This window comes from Chiroxiphia lanceolata, chromosome 12 (assembly GCF_009829145.1).
Source record: "Chiroxiphia lanceolata isolate bChiLan1 chromosome 12, bChiLan1.pri, whole genome shotgun sequence".
NCBI classification, from domain to species: Eukaryota; Metazoa; Chordata; class Aves; order Passeriformes; family Pipridae; genus Chiroxiphia; species Chiroxiphia lanceolata.
Genome location: NC_045648.1, coordinates 7,202,037 through 7,219,194, shown reverse-complemented (window position 1 = coordinate 7,219,194; position 17,158 = coordinate 7,202,037). Strand labels below are relative to the sequence as shown.

Genomic DNA, 17,158 nt, shown 5'->3' with positions numbered 1-17,158 from the left:
CAAACAGGAGCATAGTTTTGCAGAAATCTGTCTGCTCTTTTTGCAACGGGCTGCCACGGTGTTGTGACTGGGATATCAGAAAGAAAAATATAAGAGGTGTTTGAAATTGAAAGACAATCTTGAAAAATTTTGAACACACACCATCAGTGTTGCATACCTGGAGATCGTTGCTTTGGTTTCAGATGCTTGATAAACTATCTATTCAAGTGGGAAAAAAAATGTATTCTCCATTCTGTAATTATTTAGCACTGTAGAACACATGATAATTTTATTCAGCCTTTCTTCACTGCTGCATTAAAACAGGATCACAGTTTTCACAACAGCTGACTTTTTTTTTTTCCTGTCACCAAAAACAAAGTGTTTGGTACAAAGAGAGAGAGGAACCAGCACCTCTGTCTGGCAGCTCTGCAAATGAGGAGCAAATCTTCAAATCAAGAGAATACAAAGATTCAAACCTCACTATGGCAGATGCAAGAATAAAGAAAAAAAATGTTTTTCTCCAGCGTTCTATAATCATCTCATTCAATTTCTATGCACACTAAAATCTGTTCACTTTTAACTATAATCAGAAATAAGGAGAAGAGATACCGAAGTGATGAAAGGAAGAAGCAGAACAAGTTCTGTAAATGGGATATATTAAGGGAGTGTAATGCTAGTGGACTCTGTCTTCATAAGATTGCAATTTGGACCATGTTAACTGTGTAGGTATCTAGAAAAACAGTCTGTCTGAGATAACATCCTCTGTTCATATTCAGTTGAAATGCCATCTAATGGGGGGCCATCTGAGGAGCAGAGGCTTTCTTCAGCTCTTAGTTTCTCTCCTGAAACTGTCATCAGTAGTAGCAATGGTTCTTTCTTCTTGTGTAACATTTGCACTGTGCAAATAGCATTGTAAAAGCCTATCAGACCTCTCCAGAGAAACCAGCCAGCACACAGACAGATAAGGGGAACTGGCTTGCTCCATATTTGGAAGGCAAACGTGCCCTCAGGGTTCAGCAGCATTGGCTATAGTGTGAACATGTGTGCTGGAGGAGGTATCTCATGCAATAACACTAGAGCAACAGATGTGCTTGCTGTTGGGAACTGTTTCCAACCAGCACAATGCCGGGTTATCACTCCAACTCAATCACTACAGGCAGTTCTTCTGCCTGCTGGAAAGATCATTACCAATCAAAGCAGGTCATTCTACCTCCCTATTTTGACATTATTAGAGGAGAGCTTCCTTTAAAGTGTGCAGTTTCCTTTGGGGCGGACTAACTCCAATAAGGTGTTGATCTAATTTGATCCCTGTTTCACTAGGAGATATGTCATCTCCAGATTTGAAAAAGTTATTCAAAAGAAGAGAGCTTGAGCCTTTCGTAATTAACATGCAACACCAGTTGCCATGCAGGGAGCAGGCACAGTTATAATAACTTGGAGTCAATAATTCATAAACTATAATGCATTATTAATCAATTATCGAGGCCTGAATTACATTTAATGAGATTAAGCTGATTGGAGCACTAAGCTGTTTGAGTCATATTGATTTAATCAATGTGCTTAATTAAACTGTGTACATTTTCCACATGATCATTATTTCCCAGTATCCTGCATAAGTGGCCCCTGTAATTCACATCCTCTGCTGTTCTTTGCTCAGGAATTACTCTTTGTTGCAATTTATATTTAAAGGTAAAGGGCTTGTTTCTTTCTAAGAAAATACCAAAGCTGCAAAACAATCATCTAAATAGCTTATACAAGCAAACTGAGAAATGTTAGAATATTTTTCCCAGCAACTATGTCTTTTTGATTCCATAGGCTTAAGATGAGAGCAAGCAAAGACACTTCATTAGTCTCACTTTATCGCTCATTCTCCTTCCAGGAGCATCTGCAGATTCAAAGGGCAGAAGCATCCTGCTATATCTATCCCAAAAATATTACTCTCTCCATCTTTAGAAATATGCTTAGACTCAGGCAAAAAATATGCCTCAACTCCCCAAAAGACTACATTTAAGATAAGCAGATGTCATTATCTTTTTTGACAGTATTCATAATGGTTTCCCCAGCCATGCATAAAGAGGACATGTGATGACAGAAGAACATCTCAAAGTGACAGCTATTACAGATGTAAATCCATTTGCTTGTGTCATTTTTGTTTCATTTCCCTCACCCCTGCTGCTAATAAGCTAGGACATTTTGGTTTAACTTTAAACCCCACGATTCAGCTCTGTAAGGCTACACACTGCTAAAAGGACAGTCATCAGGTGTGTTGACTGGGGGAATCCTCATGTCACACTGAATAATCAGGATTATTAATGGGGATGACAACAGTACAACCAACCATGAAGAGAGCTTTGCAGTTGCTTTCTTCATTATGTTACTAACAATCATTTTCCTGTCCCACTCTGCAGTGACACTGTTCTCAGTGGATAAAGGATTAACCCCTGTGGTGACATATGATGCTCATGTCCTTCAACTGAGAATGCAGCAATGCTGGGAGTCATCAGCTGAAGTAGTGCACTGCTGCACTACCCTACACCCCTAGAAATCTTCATTCCTCTAAGGAATTCCTTTGGGACTGTTTCAGTTATTCCTCTGAATTAGCACTAACCAGAATGGCAGCTACTCTACATCACTTCAGAGGTGTCCTGCCCCTTCCCTTCTCTAACTAAAGGTGAGACCAAATCCACCCCAACTCAGGGCACTGCCAGAAAATGCCTCTTGAAAAACACTCACATGGCAACGTAGAGTGTCCTTCTCTCTCCAATCATTTTGCATTTGGTGGTTTTAATTCCACTGCTCTGTTACAATTTGCAACATATCAGTGTCCTTTACTTTCTTAACAAGAAGACAATTTTATTGTTGCCTGTGCATCAGTGTTTAGATGTTTTACTTACACTTCCCTCAAGAGTTACTCTGTCCATTTGCTCTGTCAGTTATAATAACAGTGTCCTATGGCTCACAGGGTCTACCCAGCTGTCTGCCAGGGAGTTTAGTAGAGTTACACACTGCACATTTGCACGCATAAATAACACTGTGAATTAAGAGTTTGCAAACTATTACTCAGTACCCATACATGCTGCTAACACTGCCTTCACTGGGCTCTGTGTGTGGCAAATCCAAGAAAATCAGAGCTCTGCAAACTCCTACTAATTCACAGAGCAGTTGGCACAAAGACTGGAAGCTTTATCCTTCTCCCTGTTTCTGCATTCATTTGATAATGCTCTTAAAGTTCTTGGGAATCTCTCTCCCTTCAAAAGTCCCTTTAACTCTCATCAGGCAGTGTCTAAGGCTAGACCTAGCAGAGCCAGAAATAAAGTCACCCTCACAGAGTCAGAATGGGAAACGAATGGCTTTATCACAAGACCATGGAGGATATTGCAGTTCGAATGAGTAGCAAAGACATCCCTACTAGGTGGATGCTCAGTCTTCGCACAATAGCAGGAAGGGCAGATTTAAAATAAAACAGCAACCACAAAAACCCAACAGGATAGATATTCTCAGTTCTGTTTGTACAAGTCTATGGAGCTGCAGAGCCCAGCAGGGACCACTGACCAGCCTCAGACTTTTGTTGCAACTTCCAGGTACCCACAGACATCAATCAAGTTTGAATGGAGGTTGTGCAGTTTGTAACTAAGTTGTTGCATGACTGAGAGTCAAAGCACAAGAAGCCAAATAGTTCCCAGCTCACTTCTTTCTCTATTCATATCAGTTTCAGAACTGAGCATTAAATAAAAATTATTCAGTGTACTGCCATCACGTAAAGGGCAGATAGGAAGAGAAGAAGGAGAAAGGAGCCTAAAGTGAATATCAAAGCCTCACACAAACAAGGCGTAATGAAGGGAAGCAGCAGCCCATTTTTCTTCCCTTCAGCACACGGTGTGTGTGCAGTGCCTGCGAGCGTGCATGGCTTGTGCTTCCTATTAACAAGGTGCACGTTAATAAATTTAACTCAGACAAATTTAACCGTCCTAGGGCCACATTAATCAAAAGCCTGACAAGAGCAATCTGAAAGAGGTGAGCAAGGGAAATAAAGCACAGCTGACACAGAGGATGCCATGCCCTCACTGTCCCTGGGCCGCTCCCACTCCATCAGCATCTCCAGTACCACAATAACTCCTTCCCACTGCACTCCTACTGGGCTGATCCTGCTGCCTTCCCAGTACTCCTCACCCACCCAATGCCTCTTTATTCGTAACCTTTCCTACTCCTCATGTTTTTAACTAGAGAAGGATTTAGAGTACTTAAGTACAATCATTTGCAAGAACTAAGAACTCCTGGTGAGATTTGTGTTTTACCTGTGCCACCTGCATTATTGAAAAGAAACTCTCAAGGTGCAGATTAAATGTACAAAGGAGAAATAAATTTGATAGGAAATCAAAATGGCTATAGCTCATGCAAACTATGAATTAGCCAGAACCAGAAGGAAAGCACAAGGGCTATCAATTTGTATTTATTACCCATGTGCCCCGTTGCCCAGTCCTGGAGCTCCACGTCACTTCTCAGGCTGAAATACACACACATGGAGACTGTACAAAGCAACGGGAGTTGTTACAGAGAAATCTTCCACCCTTTGGTCCCTTCATATTTAGCGCTAAGTTGTTGCTTTTGAGTTATGTTTTTAGCATGGAAAACATTGACAAATAGGTCCTTCAACCAGCCAAAACACTTCACGGAGACAAGGGTGTGTTAAACAAGATGAGGAAACTGCAAAGCAAGTGCTGATCACAGCCACAAAGCAGCACAAATTACGCTAAGTGTGTCCCCAAAAGCCATAATTATACAAGTTACTTAAACAAAATAAGCTCATACGTGATTATTCTGATTTGCCTAGAGGCATCCCCACAGCATAAAACATGGTGTGCTGCCTTGCTGTTCTTCCACTTGATGAAACAATAAATATTTTCATCACTTAAGAGTATTGGTGTTTACTTTTATAGTCTTGGAAACTTGAGATGAGCTGTGTTGCCTTGACAATGTCTTTCCCCCAAACAATTTCTTTTTCAGTTAGACAAATGGGGTTTCTACATGTTCTATTTTGACTGAGTTCCACTGGATTGTGGATGAATCTAGGAAGTCTTCAATCTTGTTGTATTGCAAGGCTTCAGAGGAAGGGTTTAGGGGCACATAATTTCATGGCATTTCAATGAGAACTGCAAGCTCCCATTGGCTTCAAATATTCTCGTAAACCAGGAGGTATTTATTTATGTTGAAAATAAAGAGGACTTTAGCCACATAATTGCAATTTGAACTCAGATGCAGTATATTACAACGGTCTGAAACATTTGGAAATAGTATCTGTCCAAACCATTCCTAGACACTTTATGAATCTTTCAGTAAACCTGTGCTGAATAAGCAAGCCAAGCCTTGACTTCACAGACAGGTTAATGGCCTTTGAAAACCTGCCAGACTCTCTTTTAACACCACAATAAGCAGTCTAATTTACCCTGAGAATACAGTGCTCCAGAAAATGGCAATGCCTCCTAACATTGTCACATTTATATCATGATACTTCCTTGAAACTTCTTGTTTTGCTTTTCTATGACAAAACACACCTTTCAGAAAGTCCTCTCAAAGCCAAAGAAGTTTAAGTTCAATGTTTAGGACATTCACTCATCATATGACTGACTCACTCCAAGTCCTTGCTTTGATAAATCCGAATATTGACCTAGCTTTTGCTTTGTACCAGCATTGGAAAGGCCTCCTCACTTGGGGAGAAAAAAGTGTTAACTGCATGTCTCTTCTAGATGGCTTCAATCCTCCAATAAAATATTGCAACTTATTTTCTTTCAGTTGGCCCCTTAAGACCTGCTACTGCAGTGTAACTAATACTGATATATAATAATACTGATAATAGCAACACCAACAATCCAGTTTTCTCTTTGACACTGCCTCCAGTTTCCACAATTAAAGCTCAGTGTGTGCATGCATGTTATGAATTCCCATGTAGCCTGCACTTGGCTATTTTTTGATAATATTTCAACCTAGAAAAGCATGTTCATGATCATCAATTTGCTAATTCAGGGTAAAAGCTCAATTTGTAATAAAATTATTATAATAAAAATATTACTCTAGATGAATGCACTGTAATGGCAGCGTAACCACAGTGACTGAACTAAACCTGAACCAAAAAAGATAGTAATAATTATCACCAGCTCCAATATTTGAGCTTTCTTTTAGTTTATGCATGTAGAATGGACATTATGAGGAGTCCATTCAAATAGCTCCACATAACCCTGAAATGAGAATTCTGCAATGAGAAATTTGACCATATCACTGAATCCCTCTGGATACTGCTAGACTAGTATCTAAGTGAGGTAATCAGATCTATTCACTTAACATCCAAAAATGTCTTAAGACAATTTAAATACTCACACACACTTCCTCAAAGTTGTCAACCCATGTTACATGTGAAGAGTAGAGATTAAAAATTAAATAAAAAAAATCAGTGTGTGCCTTGTTCCTTACTCCAGAAAAAAGTTCAACCTACATATAAGTAGTTAGTCATTTAGGCTCTAAAACTGAACCTAGCCCAATGTGGTGCTAATCTGAATCTTCTTATCACTTGCTGTTGGGTTACAGAAACTTGCATAACTTAATCTTGTTCATCAAGGCCACTGAAGGTCTAAATCTTTGGCTTTCACAATGAAAAATAACCATCTCTAGATATAAAATGGCAATTATAATATTTACCATTAGATAGTACATCATCAGTTAGGTCTCAGATAGAATACAGAGAGCTATATTGTGTCCAGATGGATCTACTGGGCACACTGCAGGAGCTGGAATTTCACCAGAACACTTCAAGTGCTGCTCCAGCTAGGAACAACTTATCTTGTACTCTTTTTTTTTTTTTTTGCAAGTTTTAGAATTCAAAATACATAAATCATTTCAATATGGAACATAACATAAAAAAAAATAAAATTTTCTGTTGAATTAATTACTTGAACACATTTTCTTTGTGGTTAGGTAATATTTGATATTGAACTTTGCAATTGTTTCAAATCATTAAAGAGAAATTTGAGGTGCAAAATTATGTCAGTTCTCCTCCTTTCTCCATTCAAACCTGTAAATTTTTAAACGCATTGTAATTGGCCATTCCCCATATTTAGATTTCTTTTTCCAAAATGAGAAAGGCAAGAAAAATCAGCATATTCACAAAACAGGTTGTCATTGTCACTGCTGACATGAGCACAACTCACCAGCATCTTTTTTAATGCTTCATTTGGCTACTTACAGAATTGCTCCAGGTCGTCTCTTTTTTTAGATTCTGGCATAGCAGTGATTGTGAGCAATGGGCATGGATTTCCTCCCAGTGTCTGGCAGAGTGTCTGCTGCCTCCAGTAAACCTTCTTAGGGTTCCTATTTTGTTCCAGAATATCAAGATGGGACTGAAAATGAAGCAAGGAAGCAGATTTATAAGGGAGTTCTTGGTCTATAAATTCTGATTTTATTCCAGTAGCTGTATATTATTATTGATACTAATTTCATATCTTGCTAACTTCCCAGCTCCTCTCTTCTGCCAGTTAATATCACCATCTTTTGCATCTCACAAATATGCACAAGCCATTCACAATACATTCTAATGCACTGAAGCTACACAGAATTATTTATTCTTATATCATGGCCTAGTTGAAGTTGTCCCTTCTCTTTGCAGAGGGGTTGGACTAGATTATCTTTAAGGGTCCCTTCCAACCCAAGCAATTGTATGATTTTACCTGAACAGTTCCTAGGTGCTTTTCTTATTATCGTAAAGAAATTTCTATGCATACGAGAAATCCAAAAGAGAAGCATCTACTCTTTATATTTTAATAGGGGTTGTGTAGCAATGTGAGAAAACTCACCATTTTTGAGCATTTATAGAACTGATTGGTTAGCTGTCAAGCACATGCCAGTGAAACTCAGTGACAACTCCATGTCAGAGGCAGCCAAAAAGTTTACATCCAAGGAAAACATTTTGTACAATCAGTAGTGGTAAATTTGAAGAGCGTCTTTCCAAGAAGTTACTCGAAAAGGAGATTTTTCTCCCCACCCCCAAAGTTTGTGACAGTTTTAAACAATTCTTAAGTCCAACAGCTCCTTGAGAAATTTGAGAAAAAGAACTGGCAGCTTAGAAAAAAAGACTTCCTGGAACAAATTCTGATCGCCTCATTAGACAAACAGCCACTTGTCACCCACACACCAGATGATGTGTAGTTCTCTGTTTACACTGTAATTGCAAGTGGCAAGATGAGTGTAAGTAATGCCATTGCAGGGTGTTGCTAAGTGTTGTGGAACACCAGTTGTCTCTCAATTGGTAGAAATAGGGATAGTGTACTAGGCACACTTGTCCTAACAATACTTTAACTAAAAACACATCAATTCACTGAGCGACCCTTACACAGTAACTTATTGTCCGTACAACTGAGGGCTAAATTTTAACTGGTATTTATGGGACAAGACATTCCTGTTTCTCAAACCTTAGAACTCACCATCTTTCAGACTGCTTTCCCAGTATCGAAATAGAGCCATGTAAACACAGAAGTGAAATTTACAGTCATCTGTGCTATAAAACAATTAAAATACTGCCAATAAAGTAAATTTAATTATTAAATGCATATAACAATCTCTCATAGATACAGAGAACTCAATATAATCATTTACTTATGTTTCTGGTACCCAGTGAAACTTAATTGGGTATAGCTGCTACTGAGATTTCAGCTAGATATCCAAACAATTAACACTGTGATGTAAAAATAGATAAATTACTGTTCATAAAAGAAATGTAATTACTAACGTACAAGAAGTAATGAACTGCAGAGTGCGTCCAGTTCAAATAGGATTCTGCACTGTGTACTTCCTGCAAATATGCCTGTAACTATTAAATATATATGATATTTAAAAACATTTTCAAATTACTAACTCCATATACAAGTTTATCTTCTTCCCCAAAGCACTGTGTGTTTAATTGAGCCCTTGGGTTCATAATCATTTTTAATTTATTATTGATATGTAAAACCAACACACTTCACCAGTGGACAAATGCTTTAAAATGCAATCTACTGATGCACAAACCTGATTTAGTTTATTTACTGTGGAAATTAAAGTAAAATGGAAATGTGTATATTGCATCACTCGACATTTTAAATTAGCCCAAGCAAAGAAGCTATTTAGAGTTATTAGAGGCAATGATTTTGCTTTGGCTAAAGAGCTGGACATGACAATCTATCAATCTTTCCCGACCATAATTTCCATTTACCCAACTTTATGGTCCTTATTGGGTCTAAGTTAATTTTAACTTTTCCTGGGGCAAATTCCCTTTAACTTCAATGAGCTTTTCATTTGAAGAGACAGTGAAATATTTAAAGACCTGGTCCTGCAAGTGTAGGAATAACATCTTTTTCATGTCTATTCTATTTATTCAGGAGCAGGTGAGATATTCAGGAATTCCCAGAGTGTCTCCAAGTGTCTCTTGCTTTGTGCCAGCAGAAGATAGAAATCAATAAAAGTAAAATAATCATGAGGCAGTGCATTTACGTGCAACAAGCATGATGGTGAATAAACCCACCTAATCCTTCAGTATTGTATTTGTTTTTTGCCCCCACAGACCGTAGATATATGTGCCTTCAAGGCTACAGGTTAAACCCCACTACGGGAGCATACACTCTTCCTCATGGATTTTGAGGAGTAACTGGTACCCATAAGCCTGATAAGAAGTGAGCTGACAGACATGTTTTGGACTGTGAAGGCTTGACTGGCCTTCTCCCAAATATTGGAAGCAGTTTCTTTGAGCATCTATAATGGGATGCAAAGCAGTTCATGAGAGACTTGTTTGAGTGGGAATTAATCTAAGCCTGGCTCTGCTGGCACGCCAAGCAGGGTGGTGAGTATGTGGGGGAGGACACTGTCCCCATGAAAGCACAGTCTCTAATATCTGGGTAGGCAAACCAATCCCATAACAAAAAATAGAGCGAGCTCAAACTTCACCAACCCACACCAGCATTTATTGCCCAAAAGAAAATGTATTCATAATGGAAATTGAGGGGAGAAGGAAGGGGAACTGATCTACTGGAACTGTGAGGTTTTGTTTTCGGTGACATGTTTCTGATCTTTGCACAGCTACTCCCAGAACTATTCATTTACCTTCTTTCATCCTACCTTCCTTTGAGACTTTTGCATCCAGTTATAGAGAAAGGACATTGGATGCCTTTCCAAGAAAATTCCCTTACCATCCACCCCTGGCCAGAAAAGGCCCTAGAAAACAAATCCTTCCCGAGGAATAAAACTTGGTGCAACTCAGCAATCAATTTATGCTTTAGAGTTGTATTCTTTTAGTTTCTGTACTGACAGCACTGGTGGGAGTGTCACAAATGCCTACTGAAACTCCAGCTGGCAGAGGAAAAAGTTGGTAAAGCATCAGATGAGGTCTAGCACTGTGGTATTGCTGGGTGCAGCTCTGAAAGCTGAGCTGTTACCCCCTGTCAGGAGGATCAGACAGCACATCTGAGTTGCCACTGGCTTTAGCCCCCTGCTTCCCACCCCTCTGGGAGGAGAATCCTGCAACCCTAAGTGAATGGAGACACATTTGGTTTGCATTTTGACTGATATGAGCACTAATGGTTTGTACCCCACATTTTCCTATACAGGAATTTCTCCTACAGCATTCTGTGTTTTAGAACTGGCAGGGGCTGCAGTTGTAAACAAGACAATGACACCATCATGTTCATAGAGTGGTTTTGGTTGGAAGGGATCTTAAAGACCATCCAGTTCCAACTCCCCCTGCCATGGGCAGGGACACCTTCCACTAGACCAGGTACTCAAAGCCTCATCCAACCTGGCTTTGAACACTTGCAGAGATGAAGTGTGAAAACAGTCCTCTATCTCATCTCAAAATCTACACATACCCAAGCAGGTCCAACCTGTCAGGACCATTATCTTATCTAGGTGGACATGTCAGTATTACCATCATTGTGGAGTAGGTATAGGGGTAGTGGTAGGCCAGGTAACAGATGTCATCTTTATGAGGGAACTTGATGCTGAAGGTGAGTGTGTAGTAGAACTTTCCTCTCATGCCTCCTCCTGCAGTTGCCCTGCAGTGGTAGTGGTTTCTGGAAGAAGAAAAAGAGGAGGAAAGTAAATATTTTTCACCTCTAGATGCATATTTGGAGAAGCCACAAGAGAACTAAGCATTCAGAGAAGCATCCACTCTGAATGAGCTTTCATCTCATGCTGTAGGAGGGGCTCTAAACTTAACCAGTCGTTGTACAGAGGCTCCATATAAGTACAATAAATCCAATCCCAGTATTGAGCAGGTACAAAAATATAACATACTACTAAACAATACCCAGTGACCCAGCAATGCACCTGCAGCCTGTATGAAAGAATGAAGGCTGGAGAAACCACAGCTCCACTGGACAGAGATCCAAACAGGGTCACCATGGTGAGTGCCACAAATCAAGGTTCAGGGTGTCCTGGGATTCACAACAGGACACAAAGACCCACAGGGAGTGAAGAGGCAGAAGTGCATGTGGCAGTACAGAGCACTGCCAGTCACATGCTGCTGATGGATGGGAGCACTCTCACAGGGAAATAACAGTTTGATTCATTTTGGGAAAATGCAAATAAAGAAGCAGCCAGCTAATACTAGCTCATATAGCACAATCCAGACATATTTAAACTAATGCATTCAGCTAATACTGCCGTATTTCTTCAGATATCCAAATTATCTTGCTTAGAGATTCAGGTTCCTATTCACAGCTGTGAACAATGCCATGTGAAAATATTCTGTGAAAAGCCTGGAGATTTAGAAAATATGAATATCCTACCAAACCAACTATTCAGTTCCACTACAGAAAGAAAAGTGATATTTCAGGCACAAAAATAAATAATAAATAGGACATACATAAAAATATTCCAGATGCCATCAAAGGCTCTTTGTTGAGTAGGAAGAAGAGGAGAGCAAGTTTGGGTAGAGACTGAGCATGAAGGAGAAATGACCTCATAAAGATTTGCAGGTTGTGAGCTACCCAAAAAATCCTCAATTTTGGATCCCTCCTTTTTGAAGACTTCAGCCTCTCCCTCTCAGGGAGCAGTGAGGACCAATTGCTCCCTGTGAGGAGCTGAGCTTGATGTGGAAGCCAGAAGAGCTCACCAGGCAGGGTCAGCTCCCACAGCACCTGAGTAGGGCATGCCTGGGGACAGCAGATGAGTTCAACTACTGGTTCAACCACACATCCAGATCATCAGACAAGTCTGTGGTAGTGAGGCAGGTCTGAGTCAAGCCAGAAGGTTGGTCCAAGTGTCAGGGTCCAGGTCATCAGGGCTGATAGCAAAGCAGGAACGCAGCAGTGACTGAGCTGGAGCCTCCTACAACAGAGCTCTGGGAGGGGCTGGTCAGCATCATCAAGGTCTGACAGGGTGCACAGGTCCTTGACAGTGCCTTCAATAAAACTACAAAATCTTATAGTGAGCTTCTCAGTTTACTTTCAGGACCAGATCTCTTGCAGGAAACTTACTCTGACGAAGAGATGACTTCAGGCTGAGGAAGAAAGTTTTCTTTCAGCAGAGATGAAGAGACAAATCATGTACTTTAGGGAGAAGCCTCACAGCAAATTGCATCCATAAGTACATTTCAAACAATATTTTTCCCACATTGCACCAATTATGCTGTTGCTGAACCTTCTGATTCCAAAGGACTGTGAGGTTTCTTTGACAAATGTTATCATCAATGTTGCATTAAAATGCAAAATAGAAGAGGCAACCAAAAGATGCAATTTCAGCTCCTGAATTTTACAATACTAGTTTATTTTGCTGCCCTTCATTTTTATTCAAAGGGGAGGAGAGAAAAGATAATTATTCTTGTCAAATTCTCCAAAATAATCAGCTCTTTTTCATAAGGGAGACACAATACAATGCTGCTGGGTTTTCACCTGAATTCAACAGTCAGGAACATGTGGGGTGAGTGATACAGACTGGATCAATAGATAGTGCAGAAACACTGAGTCACAGTGGCAAACTAAAAGGCCTATGATTTTATTCTCAGCTGAACTCTTAACCCCAACATTTCCTTTGCAAATAAACCATCATAATATTGGACAGAGACTCAGAGGGGAAAAAAATGAACCCACAAATATAGAAACATCTACTTAGGTATTATATGTGTATTTTAGTGGATCAAGGATTAGAGTCTAGTCTTTTTTTGAAGTCAGAACAATGACATTTAATATAGTTCCTGTTAATTTTGACAATGAAGGATAATTAAGAACTGTTTCTTGTATAGTGCAGAAGAAAAGTGCTCATCTCCATAGCTTCTATTATACTCAGTGCCACTTGGAAGATTAGATGACCTTATTCATAAAGAACTGTCACAAAGTGCTGAGTTCTTCCAAGTCCTCACCTCCAAATTCACACTGGGAGGAAGCAGGTCTTTGCAGGCAGATACTACCTAAATGTCTTACATACACATTATTCCCACATGTGATGCTCCAGTAAAGGCTTCTCCCTCTATATTCTGTAATTCTGCATCCAAAAGTGTCTCTCCTGCCTAAAATGGCCACTTAACCCTGAGGTTTTGCAGCACCAGACACCCCTGACCTTGATGCTACACTGATAGTCAATGGTCCTTACTCCTGACCACTCAGATCACACAATCACATGGGTACTGATGCACAGAATTCTCACAGCACTGCTTAGCAGTACATTTCATTCTTGTTCTGAGTGTCTCTGCTGTTCCACCTTACTACCCTCCCAGAAATGACATCTCCAGGCTTTTGAATCACTTCTTGACACCTGCTTCAGTCTATAGCAAAATATCTGGCAGCAACAGGAAGTTTATTGGTGGCTTTCGGCGGCTTCAACATTCTTCACTCATGCATTAAGAATTAAAAACTCCCTGTGTAAGCAGTGTAAATGATCATGGTACTTTTACTGCATATAATCTGGTCTCCTCACAATCCATTATACAAAGCAGTAGCTCTGAATATTTTTAAAAGAAACCCCTAAAAAATAGCATTTTCCCACTTTGCCTCCCTCTCCTCCTACTGCTATCAAGCCAAAATGGTTCTATTGCTTCCTTTTTCCTCCACCAGATTGATGTTTTTTTTGGCTCCTCACCATTTTTTCATCACAACACCCTACAATATCAGCATGGAGCCTAAAGCAAAAAGCAAGGAAAGGGGAAGGAAAAAAGACCCTGGCAACATCTGCTTCCCACTACCTTATTTGTCTTCTCTTTCAAAAAAAAATGTTGAAAGTCTCTCATGCTCTCTAGAAGCTAAACACACTGATTATTGGAAAGAAAAAATAAGACCAAAGTGTGGTTTTCTCAATGAGCATGCAAGCTGTATCTACTGTGCCTTTCAGTCACTTTGTAATAGTGAAATCACTTTGCTTGCTGTTCTTCTTCAGAAAAAATGTACAGGTAGTATGTTTCCAGCATAGCTGTGATGAAAAGTTAATTAATAATAATTATAATGCTACTTATCACTTACTCTGCACAATAATTTTTTGTGCTTAAAAGATCTTTGCAAACATTATCTAATTAAAATGTGCTTCCCATTTATCTATTTCCATTCTTTGGGTGGCAGATAAGTGACTCTAATTTTCCACCCTTTACAGATGGGAAAACAGAGACAGGCAGGTGAAGCAACTTGGACAAAGATGCAGGCAGGAAAGGACTGAATTGTAACTGAGGAATTCAAAAGCACCAAACTATTTGGGAACAGTATCTCTTGGCCATCTCTTCTTTAGACTTCCAACCTGCAGCATGGTAAAAAGCACTGTTAGGTGATGGAATGTGGCATTTATTGGCCTAGACTAAAATGGCCAAAGAAAGTATCAATATTCTATCTTTCTGGGCCATTTCAAAACAAACTGCTTTGAAAATGTTTATCACTTCTAACCTGCTGATGCATTCCCTTGGTACAAAATACTTTCCACCTGGAGTTTGGGGTCCCCATTTTACGTCTCCTGATCTCCTTACATCTCTAAGTGTGGCTATTAAGTGCAATACACTTTAGTAATACCCTCATTCATACAATAAAAAGCAGTATTTTACAATTCATTTGGCATAGCTGTTATTTTGGGATCTGCCACACTGGAAACTGGAAAATGCACAAGATAAGTTCCTTTTCAGGGGCCAAATCCACGTTGAGGCATTTTTGTTGTCAAGAGTTCAGGCAGAATCCCAGTGGAATTATAATATTCCCACAGCCATCTTGCTGTTAAGGTGTTCAATCATATTACAAAGGCCAGGTGCTCTCACAGTGAGACTGGTTTCTCAGCCGTCTCACAGATCTCATTAGAGCTGAGAGGTGACCTGCTAATGTTACGATGATTATTTCATCTAATGTGATTATAAAGATGCTGAAAAGAGAAGACTTAGTTCTGACACCATTATGATCACTAAACAGCCAAGTTTTTAGTAGTGAAGCGAGAACAAAACATTCCATGTACCTCATTACCATCCATGAACTGACTATTGTCTGAAAAAGCTGGAAGTTCGATAATATGCTTAGAATGAGCCATGAAACCAAAGGCACAAGCACATTGTCACCAATTCAGCATTCAGCTGCCATTGTTCCTTAAATACTTTGCCAGAAAGGAATATTATTCAGTGCATGAAAGCTGCCAAGACAGCAAGAGAATTAGATGATCTTATAGTAACTGCACTATTTACCATGGGTGTATCCTACCATTTCACAGAGAGGCAATAAAATAGAGCAGAAGTGTCACTCAGCTTCTTTTTGACAAGAGCTCTGCTAATATTCTCCATAACATAAAAACTCTTGTGAGACATATGAGAAAGGTACACAATGACACAGCTGTGCCACAACATTCATCTTTATGAGTGAACTATTCCATCTTCAGGGAAGATGAATGACAAAGAGAAGCCAACCTACTTCACCCAGACATCTCACCAATGAGCCTTTCCTCCCATTGTCCTTCAACTCAGAGGTGTCTCTCAGTAAAGGCCCTGTTGCAAAAGCAATTAAGGGCATTTTTGAGTTCCTCTGTATTTTTGTAAGTATATCCCATATTTATGAATAACTCCTGGTTTATGAATAACTCCTGGTAAAAGTAATTATATGAGGTTCCCGTCAAAATGTGCACTCTCACCCCAGGATACCTGTGACCAGGGAGAATGGAAATGAAGTGAGCTTGTTCCCCAAAACACTGTCAGCATGATATCTCTATAGCAATCCCATTTCTTCCTCATCTGAGAAACCCCAAACACACTATCTTCACATTCCCTCCCCCATACAACTTCTCATGACAGGGAATCTCTTTTATAATCACTGGAAAAAAAGTTAGAGTTCCAATAGAGGTGAAAGTGCATATATATGTGTATATGCACATTCTTGTATATACAAAAATATGTGAAAACTTGGACAAACAATTATGAGAGACAACAGAAGTATAGTTATCCTAGATGATTATGTTGACATATAATTTAATGCACAGCTAGAAGACACAGAATATTCCAAATCAATAAAATTATTCTCTCATATATTCAGAACAAGAATCTAATTACAGGCTTAATTGTACAATCATGGTTTAATCTTGGAAGTCAGCTGCTGTTTAATCACTGCACAATAGCTGCCTTGTTCATGACATTGGAAGCCACTGCTTGGGTATTCAGTGTGTAAAGTCTGTACAACCAGAAGCTCTTACTCAGAGAAGCCAGAGATTACAGATATGTAAAGGGAAGCCACTGCACCACACTACATTAGTTCTTGAGGTAGAAAAGTTTAAGATTAGCTGAAGGAAGGTTAGTGAAGAATACCTGAAACAAAATAAAACAGTTACTCAAATTGCTGTAGAGAGATTCCAGGTTGAGAGAGGATAACCTGAGCCTTCAGCCCACCCCCCCAGAAAAAAAAAAGGAAAAAAAAAAGGAAAGAAAAAGATTGCTACAGAGATTGGGACAACTTGGAATTTTTTTGGTGTCAACACAAGTCTGAGGCTCTGCTACTTCTAGAAGGCAGCCCACTGTCTTTGTTTGGGTTTATTGTCTCATCAAACCCACTTGTGAACACAGCCACCTCTGAACATAACACAAATACCATTTCTAACAAAGAGAAATCCCATTGTTTCACAACAGTTTCCAAAATCAGCCTCACCACAAGAATTAATGCAGAAAGGAGTACCATTTAGAACATCAGAAAAGTTCACCTTTTTCCTGAGCCACATTTACCACGCCAGA

The 17,158-nt window shown here is 39.6% G+C and overlaps 1 protein-coding gene across 1 annotated transcript in view; it reads right to left on the bottom strand.

The window, feature by feature from the left end:
* The window catches only part of AGBL1 (ATP/GTP binding protein like 1), a 248,195-nt gene that overhangs the window by 180,571 nt on the left and 50,466 nt on the right, over nucleotides 1-17,158 (bottom strand). The window contains exons 14-15 of the mRNA XM_032700663.1: nucleotides 10,919-11,063; nucleotides 7,214-7,367 (exon numbers count right to left, since the gene is read on the bottom strand). Coding sequence (XP_032556554.1) covers nucleotides 7,214-7,367; nucleotides 10,919-11,063 — 299 coding nt within the window. The remainder of the gene's footprint in view (nucleotides 1-7,213; nucleotides 7,368-10,918; nucleotides 11,064-17,158) is intronic.